This window comes from Oryctolagus cuniculus, chromosome 19, assembly GCF_964237555.1.
Source record: "Oryctolagus cuniculus chromosome 19, mOryCun1.1, whole genome shotgun sequence".
In the NCBI taxonomy this organism is placed as follows: domain Eukaryota; kingdom Metazoa; phylum Chordata; class Mammalia; order Lagomorpha; family Leporidae; genus Oryctolagus; species Oryctolagus cuniculus.
The window spans coordinates 15,225,977-15,245,196 of record NC_091450.1 but is presented as its reverse complement, the minus strand read 5'-3'; the positions used below and the strand labels follow the sequence as shown (position 1 = coordinate 15,245,196).

The 19,220-nt window shown below is 43.7% G+C and overlaps 1 protein-coding gene across 3 annotated transcripts in view; it reads left to right on the top strand.

Annotated features, from left to right (window-relative positions):
• The window catches only part of PRKCB (protein kinase C beta), a 362,350-nt gene that overhangs the window by 298,016 nt on the left and 45,114 nt on the right, over positions 1–19,220 (top strand). For all 3 annotated transcript variants that reach the window (XM_051847384.2, NM_001101725.1, NM_001101723.1), the window contains 3 exon segments: positions 8,000–8,091; positions 10,265–10,327; positions 14,543–14,681. In XM_051847384.2, the coding sequence (XP_051703344.1) occupies positions 8,000–8,091; positions 10,265–10,327; positions 14,543–14,681 (294 nt within the window).

Here is a 19,220-nt window from a genome sequence, read left to right as displayed (position 1 = left end):
TCATAGTCATAGGAAAGAGAATCTGATTGGTTGAGCCTGGGTCAGGTATTCATTCCTAACCAACCAGCTAGTAATTGACTACTACTCATCCAAGAGGAGCCTTCAAAGAAGGATTCTATCTATAGGTAGGGAGTAATTGGTGCTCATGTCAATTGGGAGGTGCCGTCTTGAACTCAGCAAGACTAACTGGGTTGAAGAACAGCCTCTTGCAGGGGTAGGGGCAGGGGACATCTGGCCTGCGGGCCATATAAGGCCTGTAAAATCATTTGGTCTGGCCCTGCCAAGGCAAACATAGGTGGGACTTGAAATTCAGTAAATCTAAAGCAGGCTAATTTTTTAATTAAGCTGATAATTTTGTATGGCCCACAAATGATGTTATAAATATCCAAATGACCCTTGGCAGAAAAAAAGTTCCCCATCCCTGCTAGGGTTGCACACCTTGCCTCAAGGGTGTCTGTGCTTCAGTCAACTAAAGCCATCCAAAGATCCTCAATGCAGGAAAGGCACCAGGAACAGAAGCCAGGCAGGTAGACATGGGGCCAGTAGGAGTACACACAGCTTGGCTCTCACTGCTTTCTTAGTGATGGCCTTTGTATATTTGTTCAATAAGCAGAGGTCCGTGGAATTCCAAGGAACAGGAGAGGTGATTCTAGCCTTTTGAGAGCTTTTGCATCTGCCTCAAAGGCAAGTTTTAGAAAGTTCAAAAAAAATGTTAGAAGAGGACCCATTGCTTGATTGTGCCAGTGATTATAAGGCTATAGAACAACATGAAAGAAAAGCTGTGTGTGGTCGCCTGTCCTTGACTGCACACTTGACTTGAGAGAGGCTCTGTGAATTTGCATGGAGTTGATCATCTGATGTATCTTGGTCACACTCCTGTGAAAGAGAAGGCCTTGGGAAGGTGGAGGGAGTTTATGTAGCTAACCCAACGTCTCAGAGCCAGTGTCCAGGCTAAGAGGGACTCGAACCCAAGACTAGCTGATGCCAAAGCCACCACACAGCTTCTTTGGAGAGAACCAGATGGCTGTGAGCAATAAAAGAACATTTTGTAGGCAGGATAAATTCACTGACCAGCTTGGAAAATCAATAAAGATCATTAAATAGACAAAATTCTTTCTGCGACTCACCTTAGAGCCCGGTACGTAGAGCTGCCCACATGGTTGGTTTTCTATGTCCCTGTTATCTTATTAAAAGTGGCAGGTGTCCCCGTAGCAGTAGCAAAGGCATTATATCACAGTCCACTCTCGGCTGTCTTGGGGGAAGGTTGTCCCTTTGAATCACCTTGCCTCATCCACGGAGCCCCAGGTGAATTCAGTGTATGCCATCCAATCATCATTTTAAATCAGGCTATACTTACACTCATGCTCCAGACTTGGGAAATCCTGGCTAGCCATTTTGCACAATGTGATGATAGACAGATTTTTCATTTTATTTATTTACTGATGGCATGTGAGGCCCAAGAGAAAGAGAATTTAAAATTAACTGTGGTAGCCCAGAGGACAAGGGTAAGGGTGTAACAAAGCATCTCAACAATGACAATTTGGAAGATGCTCTTGAAAGTTAAGCAGACTGGCTAGTTGGAAGAAAAAAGATGGTGAGTTTTGCCTTTCTGAGCTTTTAATTGGAGTTGACAGCGGAACACCCACGTAGAAACGTCCTGTAGCCAGCTGGAGCTGACGGGAGCTCAGGAGAGAGGGAGAGGATAGAAATATAAGTCAAGATTCATCAGCCCAGGGAGATGAGGGTTGAAGCTCGGAGCTGTGACAAGTCCTCTTTGGAAAACTGAGCAAGTAGGAGAGAGCCAAGCCAGATCTTCAGTCTATCCTCAATAAATACTTTCTGATTTTGACACGAGAGAGCCCAACAAATAAGCCCTAATCAAAAACCACTGGATGTGATGAAAAGAAAGCTCTTTTGAGGGCTTCTGATCATTTTATAGGAAAAGTAGGGAAGAAAGCCAGATCTGTGTGCCATGGAGGGGAATAATTACAGAATCAGAGGCAGTAGGTGGGGCCATTTACCTCCATAGCTTTCTTTTTCTTTCTCTTTCTCTTTCTTTCTCTTTCTCTTTTTCTTTTTCTTTTTCTTCTCTTCTCTTCTCTTCTCTTCTCTTCTCTTCTCTTCTCTTCTCTTCTCTCTCTCTCTCTCTCTCTCTTTCTTTCTTTGTGCCTCTTACACAGTTTCTTTGATCATGTTATGTTTTAAATTATGGTTTGAATTAGCTGTATTTTTTTTTTAACAGAGATTCAGAATTTTCTGAGGGCAAGTCAGTAGCATCTTTTGCCCCTTCAATGCCTCATACCATGACTTGCAGAAGTACTCAATGAAAGTTCTACAAGGCCGGCGCCGCGGCTCACTAGGCTAATCCTCCACCTTGCGGCGCCGGCACACCAGGTTCTGGTCCCGGTCGGGGCACCAGATTCTGTCCCGGTTGCCCCTCTTCCAGGCCAGTTCTCTGCTGTGGCCCGGGAGTGCAGTGGAGGATGGCCCAAGTGCTTGGGCTCTGCACCCCACGGGAGACCAGGAAAAGCACCTGGCTCCTGGCTTCGGATCAGCGCGGTGTGCTGGCTGTGGCGGCCATTGGAGGGTGAACCAACGGCAAAAGGAAGACCTTTCTCTCTGTCTGTCTCTCTCACTGTCCACTCTGCCTGTAAAAAAAAAAAGAAAGTTCTACAACTCACCTGAGCTCAAGATTGGCTCCAGGTTGCCTCTGGCAATGTGTTCCAAATTCTGATGCTCTTGACTGTAGAGGGAGAGATGAACTTGGTGGTATACAGACAAATTATATTTTTAAAAAATATATCACTTCAAGGATTGCTACTCCAAAACCAGACTGGTTATAGCATAGAGAATGTAGAGTCCAGATAGGAGTTTATTTTTGAGAGAGATCATGAATTTCCATTTATGACTTTGGTTGTGAAGTTCTAAAATTTTCAAATAATTGCATTTATGTTAAAAGAGGTAAATTAATAAGAATATTTTCAGAGTAAGTAAATTTTAGTAGAAGAGACCGACAAACTTGGTAAAGGTCTTGAAGGGCGTTGGAAGTCAATGACCTTGTGCAGTGCCTACTCTAACCCTGCCGGGGCCTTCTTTTACACATTTCAATCTGCCCCTGCCGCAATAATAGCCATAAAATCATGGTCTTAAAGAAAGCGTTTAGTTTCATTTTTCACAATGCACATTAAAATGAACACAAAAGCATAAAGGTGAAAACATATGCATTCTATTATTTCCTATCTCATTTTGGAAAACATCATCGTTTGTACTCGTCTACTCATCTGGAGAGTCCTCTGGGAGCCCTTAACACTGGGCACCATGGATTATTCACAGCAGTATCTCTGGCAATGGAATAGAGCCTGGCTCAGAAATGAAAGCACAGTGAGATGCCAACCATAGCACGGAGAAGCTGAGGCACTGATGGACCCGAGCTGGCCTCGGCCCAGTTCAGAGACCGTGGATCTTCCCTGCAGATGGTTAGTGATAGAAACAGACCACGAAGCATTACCACCGTGGAGCTATCCCCAATGTTGGGATTCCCACTAATGAGTTTGGGGGGCAAGTTGAGTTCTTCCAAGCAGAAAGCAAGCAAGTGAATTCTCTGCCTCACTTCTCTCTGTGTGGCCGATGCCATCTGCTAGTTATAAAAATAATTTTAAAAGCAAGTGTTTTGGTTCTCTTCAATGTGCAGCAAAGACAGATGCTATTTTTAGGCTTGTTTTTTGTAAAAAAAAAAAAAATAACCAGGGGCTGAGTGTCGGCAGCTCTGTCTTACTCTCTACTGTCCACCACCACCTTGTCTGTGACCTTTCTGCAAACCATGTGTGCCTTGGCCCCTTGGAACTCTGCGCCTCTCTTGAGGGATGTTGAGAGGGTGAAGTGGTATCCATCTGAGAAAGGAGGTGAACATTTAGCTTGGCAGCTAAGATGCCCTCATTCCACACTGGCATATCCCGGTTTGACAATGGCTCTGGCTCCTGACTCCAGCTTCCTGCTAATGCAGACCCTGGGAGGCAGCAGTGCTGGCTCCAGTAGTTGGATTCCTGCCATCCACTTAGGAGACCTGGGTTGAATTCCTGGCTTTTGGCTTCAGGCTAGCTCAGCCTTGGCCCAGGCCCAGCTTTTGTGGGCATTTGAGGAGTAGTCTGTGGATAAGGCTTCTCTCTCTCTCTCTCTCCCCACCCCCTTCCTTCTCCCCTCCCCTTTCTCTTTCTCTGTCCTCCTCAAGTCAATTTTATGAAATTTTAGATTTACAAACTTGCAGTCCTCTTCTGTAGCTCCCCAGTTGCTGTCTTGATCCATGGCTGGATCTCTTCTTCTCTGCCTTCTTGTACAGGAAGCTCTTGGAGGGGAAGGCACATCCACACATTCATCTGACTTCTAGCTTGGAAGCCTACATGCAAGATGTATTCCCTGGAGGCGGCAGGAGAGGCTGTGCGTGTAGACTCTGGAACCACACTGTCTAGATTCAAATCCTAGCTCTGCAACCTACTAGCTGAGTTGCCCTTGGCAAGCTATTTGCTCTTGCTGACATTCAACTAACTCCCATGTCTTTAAAAGGAGAAGAATGAAAAGGCTTGTCACATGGGGTTGTTTAAAACAATAAGCAAGACAAAATATAGACCATACTTAACTCAGGTGCCCAGTAAAAACCCCAAGGCTGGTAGCTTTGTTATTATGATTATCAGGCACAGGATACACATTTGGCAAATGTTCAGATGACTGCTACACATGGGCACAGTCAGGGAGACGTCTTAAGTGGTGAATGGAATTGTTGTTGTATATATGGTCATCATCACCTGGGACAGCTTTCATAAGTCGTCTTGTTTTTACACCCCAGCAAGTGGATGAAGAGAAAGGTGGAGATGGGAGAGGTTAAGTGATTGCTCAGTGTTGCACAGATAGTAAGAGTGAGGAGAGGCTGCAAGTCATACACCGATTTCAAAGGTGGAACCTTTTGCCCTGCACGTCACTTCCCCACCACATTTCTCCTAGTAAGAACCTTTGCAACCACCTTTGCATTTCATACCAGTTACACTAATACGTAAATATAACCAAGAGACAGATTTCACTGAAGAATGCTGAATGGTACTCTGAGAAAAATATTCTGATCACTTCTAATCCATTCTCCCTCTCATTCCCTTCACTCCTCCCTCCTTTACTTCCTCCCTCCCTTCCCATTTAAAGTTGGTCATGATCCATCAGATTTATTCACTGATCAATTAAGTTGAGCTACAACTTGAGTTTGAAGAGCTCTGATCTGGCTTAAATGGGACATCTCATTTCCATCACATTCATGGCTTGCAGCACAGAACGTGTGTTATTGGAGCCCCTCAGTCACTTTGTCAGAGATGGATGATTACATTATCCTAATTTTAGAAGTGGAGGTATCAAGGCTCCGGGATCTACAGTAATCTTTCCAAGTGTCTAGGCATCTAGAAAGTGTGGAGCCAGGGCTTCCGTTCCGACTAGGACTGGTGCTTTGGAGGCCCCACTACCTGCTGCTTGCCTTTCGGATCACTCATTCATTCAGTTGGTTAAGGGTCACTGAGGGCTCCTTTTAGCCAGTCTTGGTGCAGATCCATAGAGGTAAGCAAATTTGACATGGTCCCTGGCTATGTGGAACTTGCAGTCGTATCTGGCATTAGTTTCTTCCACAACGAACCCTAAGTTTTTGTGTTAGCCTGTGGAGTCCCTCAGCACCTCTCTGGCCTCATTCCTACCCAGTGTCCCTTCTCTGTCTTCTCCAGGCACTCGTGGCTCCTACAGCATAACAGTTGTATTCTCTCCTCGGGCCCTTTGCTTTTTTTTTTTTTTTTTAAGATTTATTTATTTATTTGAAAGTCAGAGTTACACAGAGAGGAGAGAGAGCGAGGTCTTCCATTCGCTGGTTCACTCCCCAATTGGCTGCAATAGCTAGAGCTGCACTGATCCGAAGCCAGGAGCCAGGAGCTTCTTCCAGGTCTCCCACGTGGGTGCAGAGGCCCAAGCACTGGACCATCTTCTACTGCTTTCCCAGGCCGTAACAGAGAGCTGGATCGGAAGTGGAGCAGCCGGGTCTCGAAACGGCACCCATATGGGATGCCGGTGCTTCAGGCCAGGGCGTTAACCCACTGCGCCACAGCGCCCACCCTGGACCCTTTGCTTTGATATACTGCTTCCGGTAGCTGGCACTAAGCTCTTGCCCTAGAGAGCTGCACAGCTGCGTCCATCACTTCCTTCACATATTTGCTTAGCATCAGTGAGAAGGTTTATCCTGAGCACTCTGTTGAAACTGGGACTGCTTTGTCCCATCTCATCTGCCGGGCACTCCCGATCCCCCTTGCCCTGCTCTGTTTGTTTTCATGGTAATTAGTACCTCTTGACATTCTGTATAACATTCTTCATCTGTGTCCCTCTGCTAGAATGAAAGATAAAGGCAGGGATTTTTGTTGGTTTTGTTCACTGCTGTATCTTCAGCATTTACATGTAACTTGGTACCTCGTCAGGCTCTGTTAAATACTTTTTACTCAATGTATGAAGGAATAGCTGAAATAAATAACCATCCAGTTAAATATATAATTACAAATGATGGTGAGATCAGAAGGAAAAGCCCACAGAGGCTCGTGAAGGAGCATAACAGATGGACTGAATTTAGATTGGGTGAGTTAGAGGAAGTGATAGTTCTAAGCTGCAAAGATGAAGGCCTTCGGCTCCCTGCAAAGAGCGCAGACAGTGCCATTGCAAGACAAAGGAGAGTCTCATGAAGGAGTGAAGTCTCTAAGCCATTCATTCATTTAGCCGACATCCCTGGAGGGAAGGAGAGATGCTTAGTGACACATAGGTGCTGCCTAAGGACCGTAACACACGTCGGTGTCATTGAACCCCAACAGCAACATTGTGGTTCTGTTATGATCTCTGCTTTACGGATGAGGAAACCCAGTTGCTAAATGAGCTGCATCCAGATATCAGAGGCCAAGCCTTGGTTTTTAAATATAGTCTCCAAGGTCTGTAGTCTCTCACTCTCTGAGTGTCTACTATGTGCTGGTTTTGGTACCAGAAACGGGTTATGTAGCTAAGGAGAACATAGCTGCTGGCTTGAAGAAGTTTACAATATCGCTGGAAAGACAGGAAAAATTCCCTGAATGGAGTCTGAATTTTTTTCTCCTGGATTCTAATTCCTGTACTTCTGCATATGCCCTCCTAGCCTGCTGTTTCTCCAAACTTTGGTAACTCATGTTTGGATAGCCACTGGATGGGTTATCTACTGCCGAGTACCCCAAAGCTCAGTGGCTTAAAACAACAGGCACTGACTGTCTCACAGTTTCTGTGGCTCAGGAATTGGGGAGTGCCTTAGCTCCCAAAGACTCTGGCTTTGGTTCTCAAATGAAGTTGCCATCAAGTGGGACTGCACTCAGCTCAAGACTTGACTGGGCCAGAAGGATCCCTTTCCAAGGTGGCTGACTCACGGGAGTTGGCACTGGCAGTGGGCAGTCAGCCTCGATCCCTCACCAAATATCCCTTTACTTAGCACTACTTGATTTCCTCTAACATGGCGGTCTGCTTCCCCCACAGCAAGTGACCCAAGAGAGAGGGATGGGCACTGTGAGGGCTTTTGTGAGCTGGCCTCAAAAATCGTGCATTGTCATTTTTATAATATCCTATTGATCACATAAGTCAGTCCTACTCATCTTGGGAAGAGACTAACCCAGAACATGAACACCAGGAGGTGAAAATAAAGTCATTGGAAGCTGGTTACCACCACTGAATACTTTCCACTTTTTGTTAAAATTAGCTTTATCTTCAATGTTACTATCAATTAAATATTTGAACCCCACTTATGCTTGTTCGGGTACTTCCGGTGGTACACATGTCACCCTTGAGGAATCACTGGGCCCAGCAAATGGGGACCTGTCAGAGAGCCGTGGTGGTTTGGATCTAAATTCCAGCTGTCGCCTGCTCTCCATGGAGACCCGAAGAGCTGCAGGGTGCTGAGCTGCCATGTGCTGTCTCTCTCCAGGACCGCCTGTACTTCGTCATGGAGTATGTGAACGGAGGGGACCTCATGTATCACATCCAACAAGTTGGCCGGTTCAAGGAGCCTCATGCTGTGTAAGTGAGAACTTGTGCTGTGCTTTTTCCTTGAGATCAATGGGTCAGTTCCTTTGGGGTTTTACCCAAACAGATATTTTGCAGCATCTTGGGCTTCTTCTTTGTGCGAAATATGTGGCCAGGGAGGAAGGTGTTCTACTCGGTGTGGGAGTGCTTCCTGTCTTCCTGACACCAGCTAAGAACCTGAGGCTATGAACCATAGTGATTTCTTTGTCTCCAGTTCTTGTCCCTGTTCACCTGCTAAAGTGTGTGGAGAGCTTACTATGTGCTAGGTCTCAAGTGTTTAACAAACAAGGTCTCATTTAATCCTGAGTACAACTCAAGAAGAAGGTGTTATCCTCTCTTCACAAACTGAACACTGCAGAGGTTTAGAAACCTGCTCAGATCCCAGAGCTAGTATGAGGCTGGTCCAGAAAGAATTCTGACCCAGGTTATTTGGCTCTGTCTTCCATCCTATTGCCTCTAGGACATGAAGGACCAAGTTGACAGGTAACAGTTGTCTGTGGCTCCTGGGATGGGGAGACTGATTTTGGAAAACGTGTTTCTCCTGCTAAGTCCTTTCTGTCCCCTTCAGTTCACAAAGCAAGCTGAGTCTCGTTAGACCTCGTCATGTTACTCACCTGTCGCCCCTGGGAGTGAACAGGGTTGTGGCAGGTGATAGAATTATCACGATAGCCCCTCCTAGGGAGTTTGCTGAGATCTTAGTGCCCCCCACTCCAACCCAGAGAATCCTCAGGGCTCACCTGGGACCCAACCCTGTCATTCCAGTGGCTGGGTGGCTCCTGCCCAGGTTAGCCTGTCACTTCTCCTCCCACCTGCTGGGGTTATGCCCACTCTGTTTCAGTAGGGTTTGTGTTCTTATTCTTCCAAGTCAAACCATTCACATCTCTTAGCACAATTCTAAGGGACTTTCTGAGTTGGCTCTTCTTTGAATTCTGACATTTAATTGGCTCTGGGCTTTAATTTGATTATCACATAAGACCTATGCTCAGAAAGCCTTGAGACCCTATAACTGGGCTTTCTAGCTCCCTCAAAACCTTTCTGGGGCCGGCATTCGTGTAGTTAAGCACTGGTTAAGATGCCCACATCGCGTATCGGAATGCCTATCCTCAGTACTGGTGCGGCTCCTGACTCCAGCATCCGCTATTGTGGATTCTGAAGGCAGCAGTGACGACTCAAGTGATCAGATTCCTGCCCCCAGGCTCCTAGCTTTGTCCTAGCTCAACGTTGACCCAGGCCTGGCCACTCTGGCTGTTTAGGGAGTGAGTCCATGGATGGGCGCTGTCTCGCTGCTTCTCAAATAAATAAATAAATAAATAATATTTTAAAAATCTACCTCTTCCTTTCTGGGTGGGCCTTTAGTAAAAAGTTATATTTTAGACAGATGCTATTTCCAGTCTCAGCTGGGCCATTCATTAGCTAGTCGAGAGGGTTTCAAAAAGCTCATGGAAAATGCACGTTCTTTTAATTCCATTTATCTGCCTACTGTTTGAAACCCAAAGTACTGCAAAGCATTCATAGAAAAATGTAATTAAAAGAAGAGTCAATTTTAGGGCAAACTTATTAAACCCAGACATATTTTTTCCAGTATATGCACTTTCCATGAACTTTTTGAAGACCCTTCCTATGCATGTATTTAACATTTTTTTTTTGCACCAAGATAAACTTATCTTCTAATTCTGTTTCCCATGAATTTTGTAAAGCACCCACGTGTATTATTTGATCAAGTGACTTCATCTCTCTAAGCCTCAGTTTGAAGAGCAGGGAGGACCTACCACATGGGATTATTATTAGGATTAAATCAGATCTTGTTTAAAATGATGCCCTAGGTAGACAATAAGCCTTCCAAAGAGGTGGCTTGGTATTATTAGAATATTTTAACTTGCTATAGCCTGCAACAGTCGTTCTCCATCCGGCCCATCCTATCCCTTGGCCCCCTCCCATTGTGCAATTACTGAACCCCTGCTCAGCTCCATTTTTCCTTCAAGGAGACCTCTCTAAACCACCCCATTCACCCCCACCTCATCCTCCTTGAAATTTTGGAGACAAGCAGCAGACCGTTGGTGGTGGGAGTTTCATGCCCTATGCCTAATTCAATATTGTATTGAATTCTGAGAGTTGCCAAGCATATAACATCCTTGAAACTCTCCATCCCTTCTTTCTTTAATTTCAGATTTTACGCTGCAGAAATTGCCATCGGTCTGTTCTTCCTACAGAGCAAGGGCATCATTTACCGGTAAGTGACCACTGCTGTCCTTCCATCTCCTCGTCTCTCTCTGCTCCTCCCTTCCCTGCCTCCTTCGTCAACTGCTTTTAAAATTAGAATCCCTGGTGGGGGAGGAATCCTCCAGTACTAACTTGGGCATGTGTTCTGCCAGGCAGCATCGCCCACTGCCCTGGCAAGGTTTGGGTGGCTCTATATGGCAATAGAAAGATCTTGATGGACTGTGTCACCGGGGATGGTTTGGGGCCTCAAACATGATACTATTTGCCCTAAGGGTAGGAGCCTCACCAAAGGAGGTCCCGATACTTCTTCCTCTTGCCTGTGGAGCCCACCTTCGGGGAGTAAGCAAAGAATCTTGGCTGGCAGAGTGCAGTGGATCAGGATCGTGTTATTATGAAACAATTTTTTCTCTTGCTGTGTAACTACAATTTGGAAATAGATCTCTGAGTAGCTTGCCCTGAAAGACAGGATTAAGTTCAGGACTTGGCATTTGATGGTTTTTGGAGGAGCAAGTGTACGATTGTGGCTGTGTGAGTCATACCATTTTATATTTCATGCAAGACAGACTACTGAGCCCGAGGCTGCTATTTGTCAGTGAGTCCGGGGTGTGCAATTCTCATTGCACTACATGGATGCAAATGGCACAGTCAGCGCATGCTTGGGCTGCTTTGTTATGCAAGAGAATCTGGCAGGGACATGGGACTTCCAAACGGCATTTGGCCCCGGGGTGATGGTCTAGTTAAAAGACCATGAAGTGCCATAAAAGTCCGTTTCATCTGTTTGTTCAATAAATATTTATCAAAAGCCTACTATGTGCATGTCACTATTCTGGGTAGAAGAAAACAGACAAAAGCCCTGACCTTTGCAGTCTGGTGGTAGGAGGAAATCCATATAAATGATCAGCATGTAGTCTGTCATGTAGTGATGCGTGCTATGGAGAAAAGCCAAGCAGAAGTGAGGACCAGTGGGAGCTGTGTGCTGCAAGGTTGCCGCTCATTCTGTAGGAGAGTTGGGTGGTCAGGGTCTGGAGAGTTAGGGGTGACTTGGGAGTCATGGGTCTCTGGGAGAGTAGCCCTGGGAGTTTCCAGGTGGAGAGTGGAGGTGAGTCTATGGGTGCTGGTAGAATGGACAGATGGAAGGTGGAGGCTTGTCAGAAACTTGCAGAGTCTGGGGGCTTTTACTGACTCCTTGAAGTGGTGATATGAAATGTGAAGGAGGGACAATCATAGGCTGAGTGTGCAGAGTCCCCACTGTTCTCAGGAAGAGGAGCAGTTGTACCCAGTGCCTGGGTGATTCAGTGAAGGTATAGACACAGAGGGAAAAAGAATTCACAACTTTGGTAGATTGTTCTGTCCATGCCTTCCCCAGTGAACATATGCTGCCATGAGAGTGTGAGATTGGGCATATGGACCCCCTAATAACCTCAGTTTCCCTTTTGACTCTCACAGTGATGCATCATTTTGTGCTAAAAGTACTTCTGGTGTTGGTGGGTACACATGATCTTCCATAAGACGTGACCTCTAAAGTCAAATCAATGACTTCAGTTGATGTTTAACCAAAGAAACAGGGCTTGTAGGAAATTTTTCACTCTGCTTGACTTCTACTTTATGTGCTGATGTTAGGACCTAACTCCTATGCAGAATGTGCCTCCACTAGAATAGAACCAACCAGGATCTCCAGAAAATTAAATATATAACTGCAAGTGTATTAGAAGAAATACCAGTCCCAGAATAGGAAGAGCCAGGAAAACAAATAATTAAAGTTCCGGCCGATTGGATTAGGATTCAGGAAGCCCTTCCAATCTAAGAGGGAAGTGGATCTGGATCTGGGATCCATGGACCAGTCAGGTCATAAAACAGAAAGATTAGCATCTCATACCTACGCTGAAGCCCTTTCTGTTAACTTGTCTAAATCCCCTTTTTCATCCTCCACCATCACAAGTTTTTAAAGGCACATTTATCAATCTTTAAGTCCGTCAGCACCTAAGCCCTTTTCTTTTGTGTGTAAGGATAGAGACCATCTCCGACTGTACAGATTGAAAATGCCAGATACGCACTTTCACAGCTTCCTTGTTGCAAGAGCAGGCACACAACCTGATACTTGACACCGTCACATTTACCCAAGACCTTGAATCAAAAGCCAGTCACCAAGGAAGCAGAGACGGCAACACTGAGAATGGCAAACAGATGCAGCTGCAGGGAGGGAGGTCCTGGTTCTGAGCAGGCACATGCAGAGTGCCCCTGGGAAGGCTTCCTGGAACCAGAGCGAAGTGTGTGTCCATGGGAAGCATTAGCGGTGTCTTCACTGGGCTAGCTTTGCATTGCCCTTAGGCGTTGCTTCTGGCTATATAGTCACCTAATCTTGTGCCGTAACCTCCTTGGAGAGGACACGTGCTCCCCTACCTTCCTTTATAAATTCCTTCCCAGTTTAAAACTGTCAGAGTCGGCTTGTTGTTTGCCATCAAGCATCTCAGCTGGGACAGAGTTCTTGAAATTCGTAAGTGAATACAAATTTGAAAAGCGTGTATGCAGAAGATGTACAGCTTTATAATTTCATAGAGATTGCCCTCATGGTGATAAAGTCCCTTAAAATCTTACAAATCACTCCCTCTCTTCATTCAGATCTCTAGTTCATCAAGCAGTTCTCAAGTTAAATAGGAAAGAAGTTGTCAGACATACCCTGTCTTGGTTGTCAGACTCGATGGTTTTCATTGGCTCAGACGGAGTCACTTGCCCGATCCTGAGCCACTTACCATGACTTGCAGAAAGAAGTAAACATTTTTCCCATTCAGTCAGGATAGGCCTGCACAACTATTTCTGAAGTCACGAGTTGACACCAGCACCACCCATATTACATGGTTTGAGAATGAAGAAAGGTTAGTTTTTCAAAGGAATGTTAGAATGATGCTATCACAAAAAATTAGATTAGAAGAAGCCTCACTTGTCCACCACGTAGACTTCTGGGTTGAGCAGATCCACCTCTCCGGCAGCCGGACATCCCGATCTTCCATGAGAACGGGGGTGGTCTAACCCCAGAGCTCACTCTCACTTCACTGGTGCTAAAACGTGCCGAGTGCTGACACTAGGAGTTTTTGGAGGAGAAAAGTGTGTTGGTATTGGAGTGATCTTATATGCTGGAGATGTGCAAGAGTTCCCCCAAATCTCTGCAAGCCCCCCAGTCTATCTCAGCAACACAGATAGAAATAAAAGAGTTGAAAGTGTAACACATATCCTTTTGGTGAAAGCTCGCTGTCCCCACCTTAGAGAGGTCCAGGTGACACATGTGTAAAGTAACCTCCCCCAGTTACTACCTCATTATCCCTGCTAGTTTCTTCATACCACTGATCAGGATCGATAATAATCATGTTTATAGATCTGAATACCCGCTAATTGTCTTTTTCCGATATTTAATCTGAATAAGAACACAATGCATATCTAGTTTGTTCACAGCTAATTTGAGATAATTCATAAAGTTCATGGGGGCAGATATTTGGCCTATGGGTTAAGACATAGCTTGAGAGTCTTATATCAGAGTGTCTGGGTTCGAGTCTAGCCTCTGCTCTTAATTCCTGTTTCCTGCTAATACCCACCTTGGAGGGGCAGGAATGGCTCAAGTATTGAGCTCCTGCCACTCATGTGGGAGACCTGATTGAGTTCCTGACTCCCGGCTTCAGCCTGGCCCAGCCTCTGCTATTGTAGGCATCTGTGGAATGAACTAGCAGATGGAAGATCTCTCTCTGTTTCTCTGTCTTTTAAATAAAATGAAAATAAATCAGTAAAAAAATTAAAAATTGTCAAAATATCCATTTTCCTTGTGAATTCCTGAAGATGTTTTTGAAGTTTGTGGGAAATTGGCATTAAAAAGATAATTTATTTATTGTGCAAACATGTTTTGAAGTCCATGCATAGTTCTTTTAAGAACACGCATTTTCTGTGAACTTGTTGAGCTGTCTATTGGAAGCTCTGCCCTTTGTTTAACCATCTGGATCTCCTGCTTCTTGTAGCTGTTGCTATGGTGTCCTTGTGAGATGTTTAGCATGTCTAGCCATGTAGAAAACAGACCCCTTTTTAATCTCCCCGCTAGATTGCAAGTTGCCCCAGGACAAGGGCTGGTTCACATCTTCCTTTGTGCCCCTACAGCATCTGGTACTGTTGTGCAGAATGAGTGCCTGTTGGTTGACTTGTTGGTTGCATTTCCTGAAAACCCTGAATTCTCTGTCTGCCACAGTGACCTGAAACTTGACAATGTGATGCTGGATTCCGAGGGACACATCAAGATCGCTGACTTTGGCATGTGTAAGGAAAACATTTGGGATGGGGTGACAACCAAGACCTTTTGTGGAACTCCAGACTACATTGCTCCAGAGGTAAGAGCCCACGGGACCCCTCCCATATCTGCATTGCTTCCCCTCACCCCACCTCCGGGTGGGCGCATGAGAGCTGAGCTGGCTGAAAGGGGTACAGAGCAAGGGAAGCTCAGGCTGATCCTTAGCCTCTACTCTAAATCGCTCCTTTGAGATCACACATGCAAATTAACTTCACACACATCCAGAAGCTTGAGCCCAAAATATATCAAGGTTTGGGCGAAAATTCAAATAAAACTCAAAAGAACCATCCAAACACACATCAGTAAAATTCTCTGTCAAGCTGCTATGCTCGTGGCCATATGATCCTTCCTAATGATGACATTGAAATGTTTGTTAAGAGAGCAAACGGATCCCCTGGGCTGACTGACACAGGAAGCGGTGCTGTGTGTTGTGATGACCCTTGGGAGACGCTGAACATTCCCTCCTGTGATGTGGGCATAAAAGAAGGAGTAAATATTTATTTGCAGAACCCCCTTTCCCTCTGCAATGGAAATGGCCAGGGAATGGATTTTCTCAACATGATGAAGCACAAGCATTCATGCCAGATGACCACGTGCCTTTTCTCTGAATTGGTTCTTGGGAAGGTGGCATTTCTGCAATCTGTTCCGGGGTTGTTTTTTTGTTTGTTTTTGGTTTTTTTTTTTTTTTTTTTTTTTTTTGGAAAGAAACCAGAGGGGATGGCACAGTCTTGGAAATAGACACAGGCTTTACAGAATTCATCTTTTTCTTTTTAAAAATTTTAAGATTAATATCAACAGAACAGATTTTGTGCATTCCATAGGTACAGTTCCAAGAAGACAACCACACTTCCCTCACTCCCCTGATCCCCCCAATATCCCTCCCTCCCCTCTCTTAATCAGTTTTTGCAAAGATAATTTCAATCCACTCTGTATTAGCAGGCTTAATTCACCACTTATCATAATACTCCACAAGTAAAAAGGAGGAAGACCACAGTTTCACAGGATTATATACAAGGGTTAAAAATCACAATCATATCCCAAAGTCACCGTTTCATTCCTATACATTTTTTGTATTCTATATTAACTGCCACATATCAGAGAAAACATATATTTGTCTTTTTGAGACTGGCTGATTTCACTAAGCATAATGATTTCCATTTGCATCTATTTTGTTTCAAAGACAGGATATAGGATTTCATTCTTTTTTATGGCGCAGTAGTAGTCCATAGTGTGTATATACCACATTTTCTTTATCTAGTCCACAGTTGATGGACATCTAGGTTGATTTCAAATCTTAGCTATTGTGAATTAAGCTACAATAAACATGAGGGACAAATAACTCTTTCACATGCTGATTTCATTTCCTTTGGGTAAATTCCCAGGAGTGGAATGGCTGGATCATATAGTAGATCTATTTTCAGATCTCTGAGGATTCTCCATACTGTCTTCCATAATGATTGTACTAGTTTGTATTCCCACCCAACAGTGGATTAGGATTAGTGGATTAGAGTATTTATTGATTTTGATTCTTGATGATAGCCATTCTGTGGTAAGGTGAAACCTCATTGTGGTTTTTATTTACATTTCCCTGATGGCTAGTGATTCTGAGCATTTTTTCATGTTTCTGTTGCCATTTGAATTTCATCCTTTGAAAAATGCCTATTCATGTCCTTTGCCCATTTCTTAACTGAGTTCTTTGTTTTGTTATTGAGATTCTTGAGCTCTTTATAGATCCTGGATTTTAATCCTTTATCAGTTGCATAGTTTGCAAATATTTTTCCCATTCAGTCAGTTGCCTCTTCATTTCATTGAGTGTTTCCTTTGCAGTGCAGAAGCTTCTTAACTTGATGTAATCCCGTTTGTCTATTTTTGCTTTAATTGCCTGTGCTTCTGGGGTCTTTTCCAAGAACTCTTTGCCTAAGCCAATATCTTGCAGAGTTTCTCTGATGTTTTCCTCTAGTAATTTGGTGGCATCAGTACAAATATTTAGATCCTTGATCAGTTTTGAGTTGATTTTTGGATAAGGCGTAATGTAGTTTTGTGTTTCATACTTTTGCACATGTAGATCTAATTATCCGAGCACAATTCGTTGAAGAGGCTATCCTTTCTCCAAGGACTGATTTTAGCTCATTAATCAAAGATTGGTTGGTTGTAGATGGGTGGATTAATTTCTGGGTTTTCTAGTTTGTACCGTTGGTCTACTTGTCTGTTTTTGTGCTGGTACAGGCTGTGTGGATTATAATTGGCCTGTAGTATGTCTTTTTTAATGTTTATTTTATTTCTTTGAAAGACAGAGCCAGAGAGAGGGAGGAGGGGTCTTCCATCTGCTGATTCACTCCCCATATGACTGCAACAGCCAGATCTGAGCTGACCCAAAGCCAGGATCTAGGAGCTTCTTTCAGGTCTCCTACCAAGATGCAGGGGCCCAAGGACTTGGGCCATGTTCTGCTTTCCCAGGCCATAGCAGAGAGCTGGATTGGAAGTGGAGCAGCTGGAACTTGAACCAGCACCCATATGTGATGCTGCCACTGCAGGCCTGGGGTTAATCCACTGTGATACAGTGCCAGCCTCCTGTAGTATGTCTTGAAGTTTGGCATTATGATGCCTCTGGCTTTCTTTTTGTTGTTTAAGATTGCTTTAGCTATTAGGGGTCTCTTGTGTTTCCATATGAATTTTAGCATCATTTTTTTTCTGGATCTGAGAACAGCTGCCTTGGTTTTTTGATTGAGATTGCATTGAATCTGTAAATTGCTTTTGGTAGTATGGACATTTTAATAATATTAATTCTTCAAATCCATGAACATGGAAGATTTTCACCATTTTTGTGTCTTCTTCTTTCTTCAATGTTTTATAATTTCAATTGTAGAGATCTTTTACATATTTGGTTATTCCAAAGTATTTAAAAATAAATTTTGTAGGGGCTGCCACTGTGGCATAGTCGGAAAAGCCATTGCCTGCAGTGCTGGCATCCCGTATGGGCACCAGTTCACATCCTGCTGCTCCACCTCTGATCCAGCTCTCTGCTACAGCCTGGGAAAGTAGTAGAAGATGGCCCAAGTCCTTGGGCCCCTGTATCCATGTGGGAGACTCGGAGGAAGCTCCTGGCTCCAGATCTGCCCAGCTCCAGCCATTATGACCATTTGGGGAGTGAACCAGCAGATAGAAGACCTCTCTCTCTCTCTGCTTTTCAAATAAATAAATAAATCTTTAAAAAAATTGTAGCTATTTTGAATGGTTCTGATCTTATGAGTTCTTTCTCATTCATGCTGTGGTTTGTGTATAAAAATGCTACTGTGTGTAAAAGTGCTCTTATGTGTTGATTTCATATCCTGCAACTTTACCAAACTCTCTTATGAGTCCCAATAGTTTTTAATGGAGTCTTTTTGTTCCCCTGTATATAGAATCATGTCATCTACAAACAGGGATACTTGGAATCCCTCCTTTCCAATTTGTATTCCTTTGATTTCTTTTTCTTGCCTAATGGCTCTGGGTGAAATTTCCAGATTATATTGAATAGCAATGGTGAAAGTGGGCATCTTTGTCTGCTTCCAGATCTTAGTAAAAATGCTTCCAACTTTTCAATATATTGGCTGTGGGTTTGTCATATATTGCCTTGATTGTGTTAAGGACTGTTCCTTCTATACCCAATTTGCTTGAGGTTTTTATCAAGAAAGGGTGTTTTATTTTATCAGATGCTTTGTTTGCATTTATTTTGATAGTCATATGGTTTTTAATTCTTCAATCTTCTAATGTGACATATCACATTTATTGATTTACATATGTTGAAGCATCCCTTCTTAGCAGGTATAAATCCCTTCTCATCCAGGTGAATGATCTTTCTGATTGTTGTTGAATTTGATTAGCTAGTATTTTGCTGAAGATATTTGTATCTGTGTTCATCAGTGATATTGGTCTATAGTTCTCTTTCTTTGTTGTATCTTTTTCTGGTTTTGGAAATAAGGTGATGCTGGCCTTGTAGAAGGAGTTTGGGATGATTACCTCCTTTTCAATTGTTTTGAATAATTTGAGAATTGGAATGGAACTAATTCTTCTTTAAAAGTCTGGTAGAATTCAGCAGAGAAGCCATCTGATCCTGAGCTTCTTCTTGGGAGGGTCTTCATTACTGATTCAACCTCCATCTTGGTTTTTGGTCTATTTAGGTTTTCCATGTCTTCATGACTCAATTTTGGTAGATTGTGTATGTCCAGAAATCTATCCATTTCTTCTAGATTTTCCAATTTATTGGCATATAACTTTTGTAGTAATTCCTGAGGATTCTTTTTATTTCTGTGGTACCCATTGTTACATCTCTTTTTTCATCTCTGATTTTATTGATTTTGGTCTTTTCCCCCACCCCCTTTTTTTGGTTTGTTGGGCCAATGGTGGGTCAATTTGGTTTATTTTTTCAAAAAGCCAGCTCTTCATTTCACTGATCTTCTGTATCATTTTTTGTTTCAGTTGTGCTTGTTTATTTCTTGTCTAATTTTAATTATTCCTTTCCTCCTACTAATTTTGGATTTCTTTTGTTGTTGTTCTTCCATGTCCTTGAAATGCACTAATGGATCATTTATTTGATGCC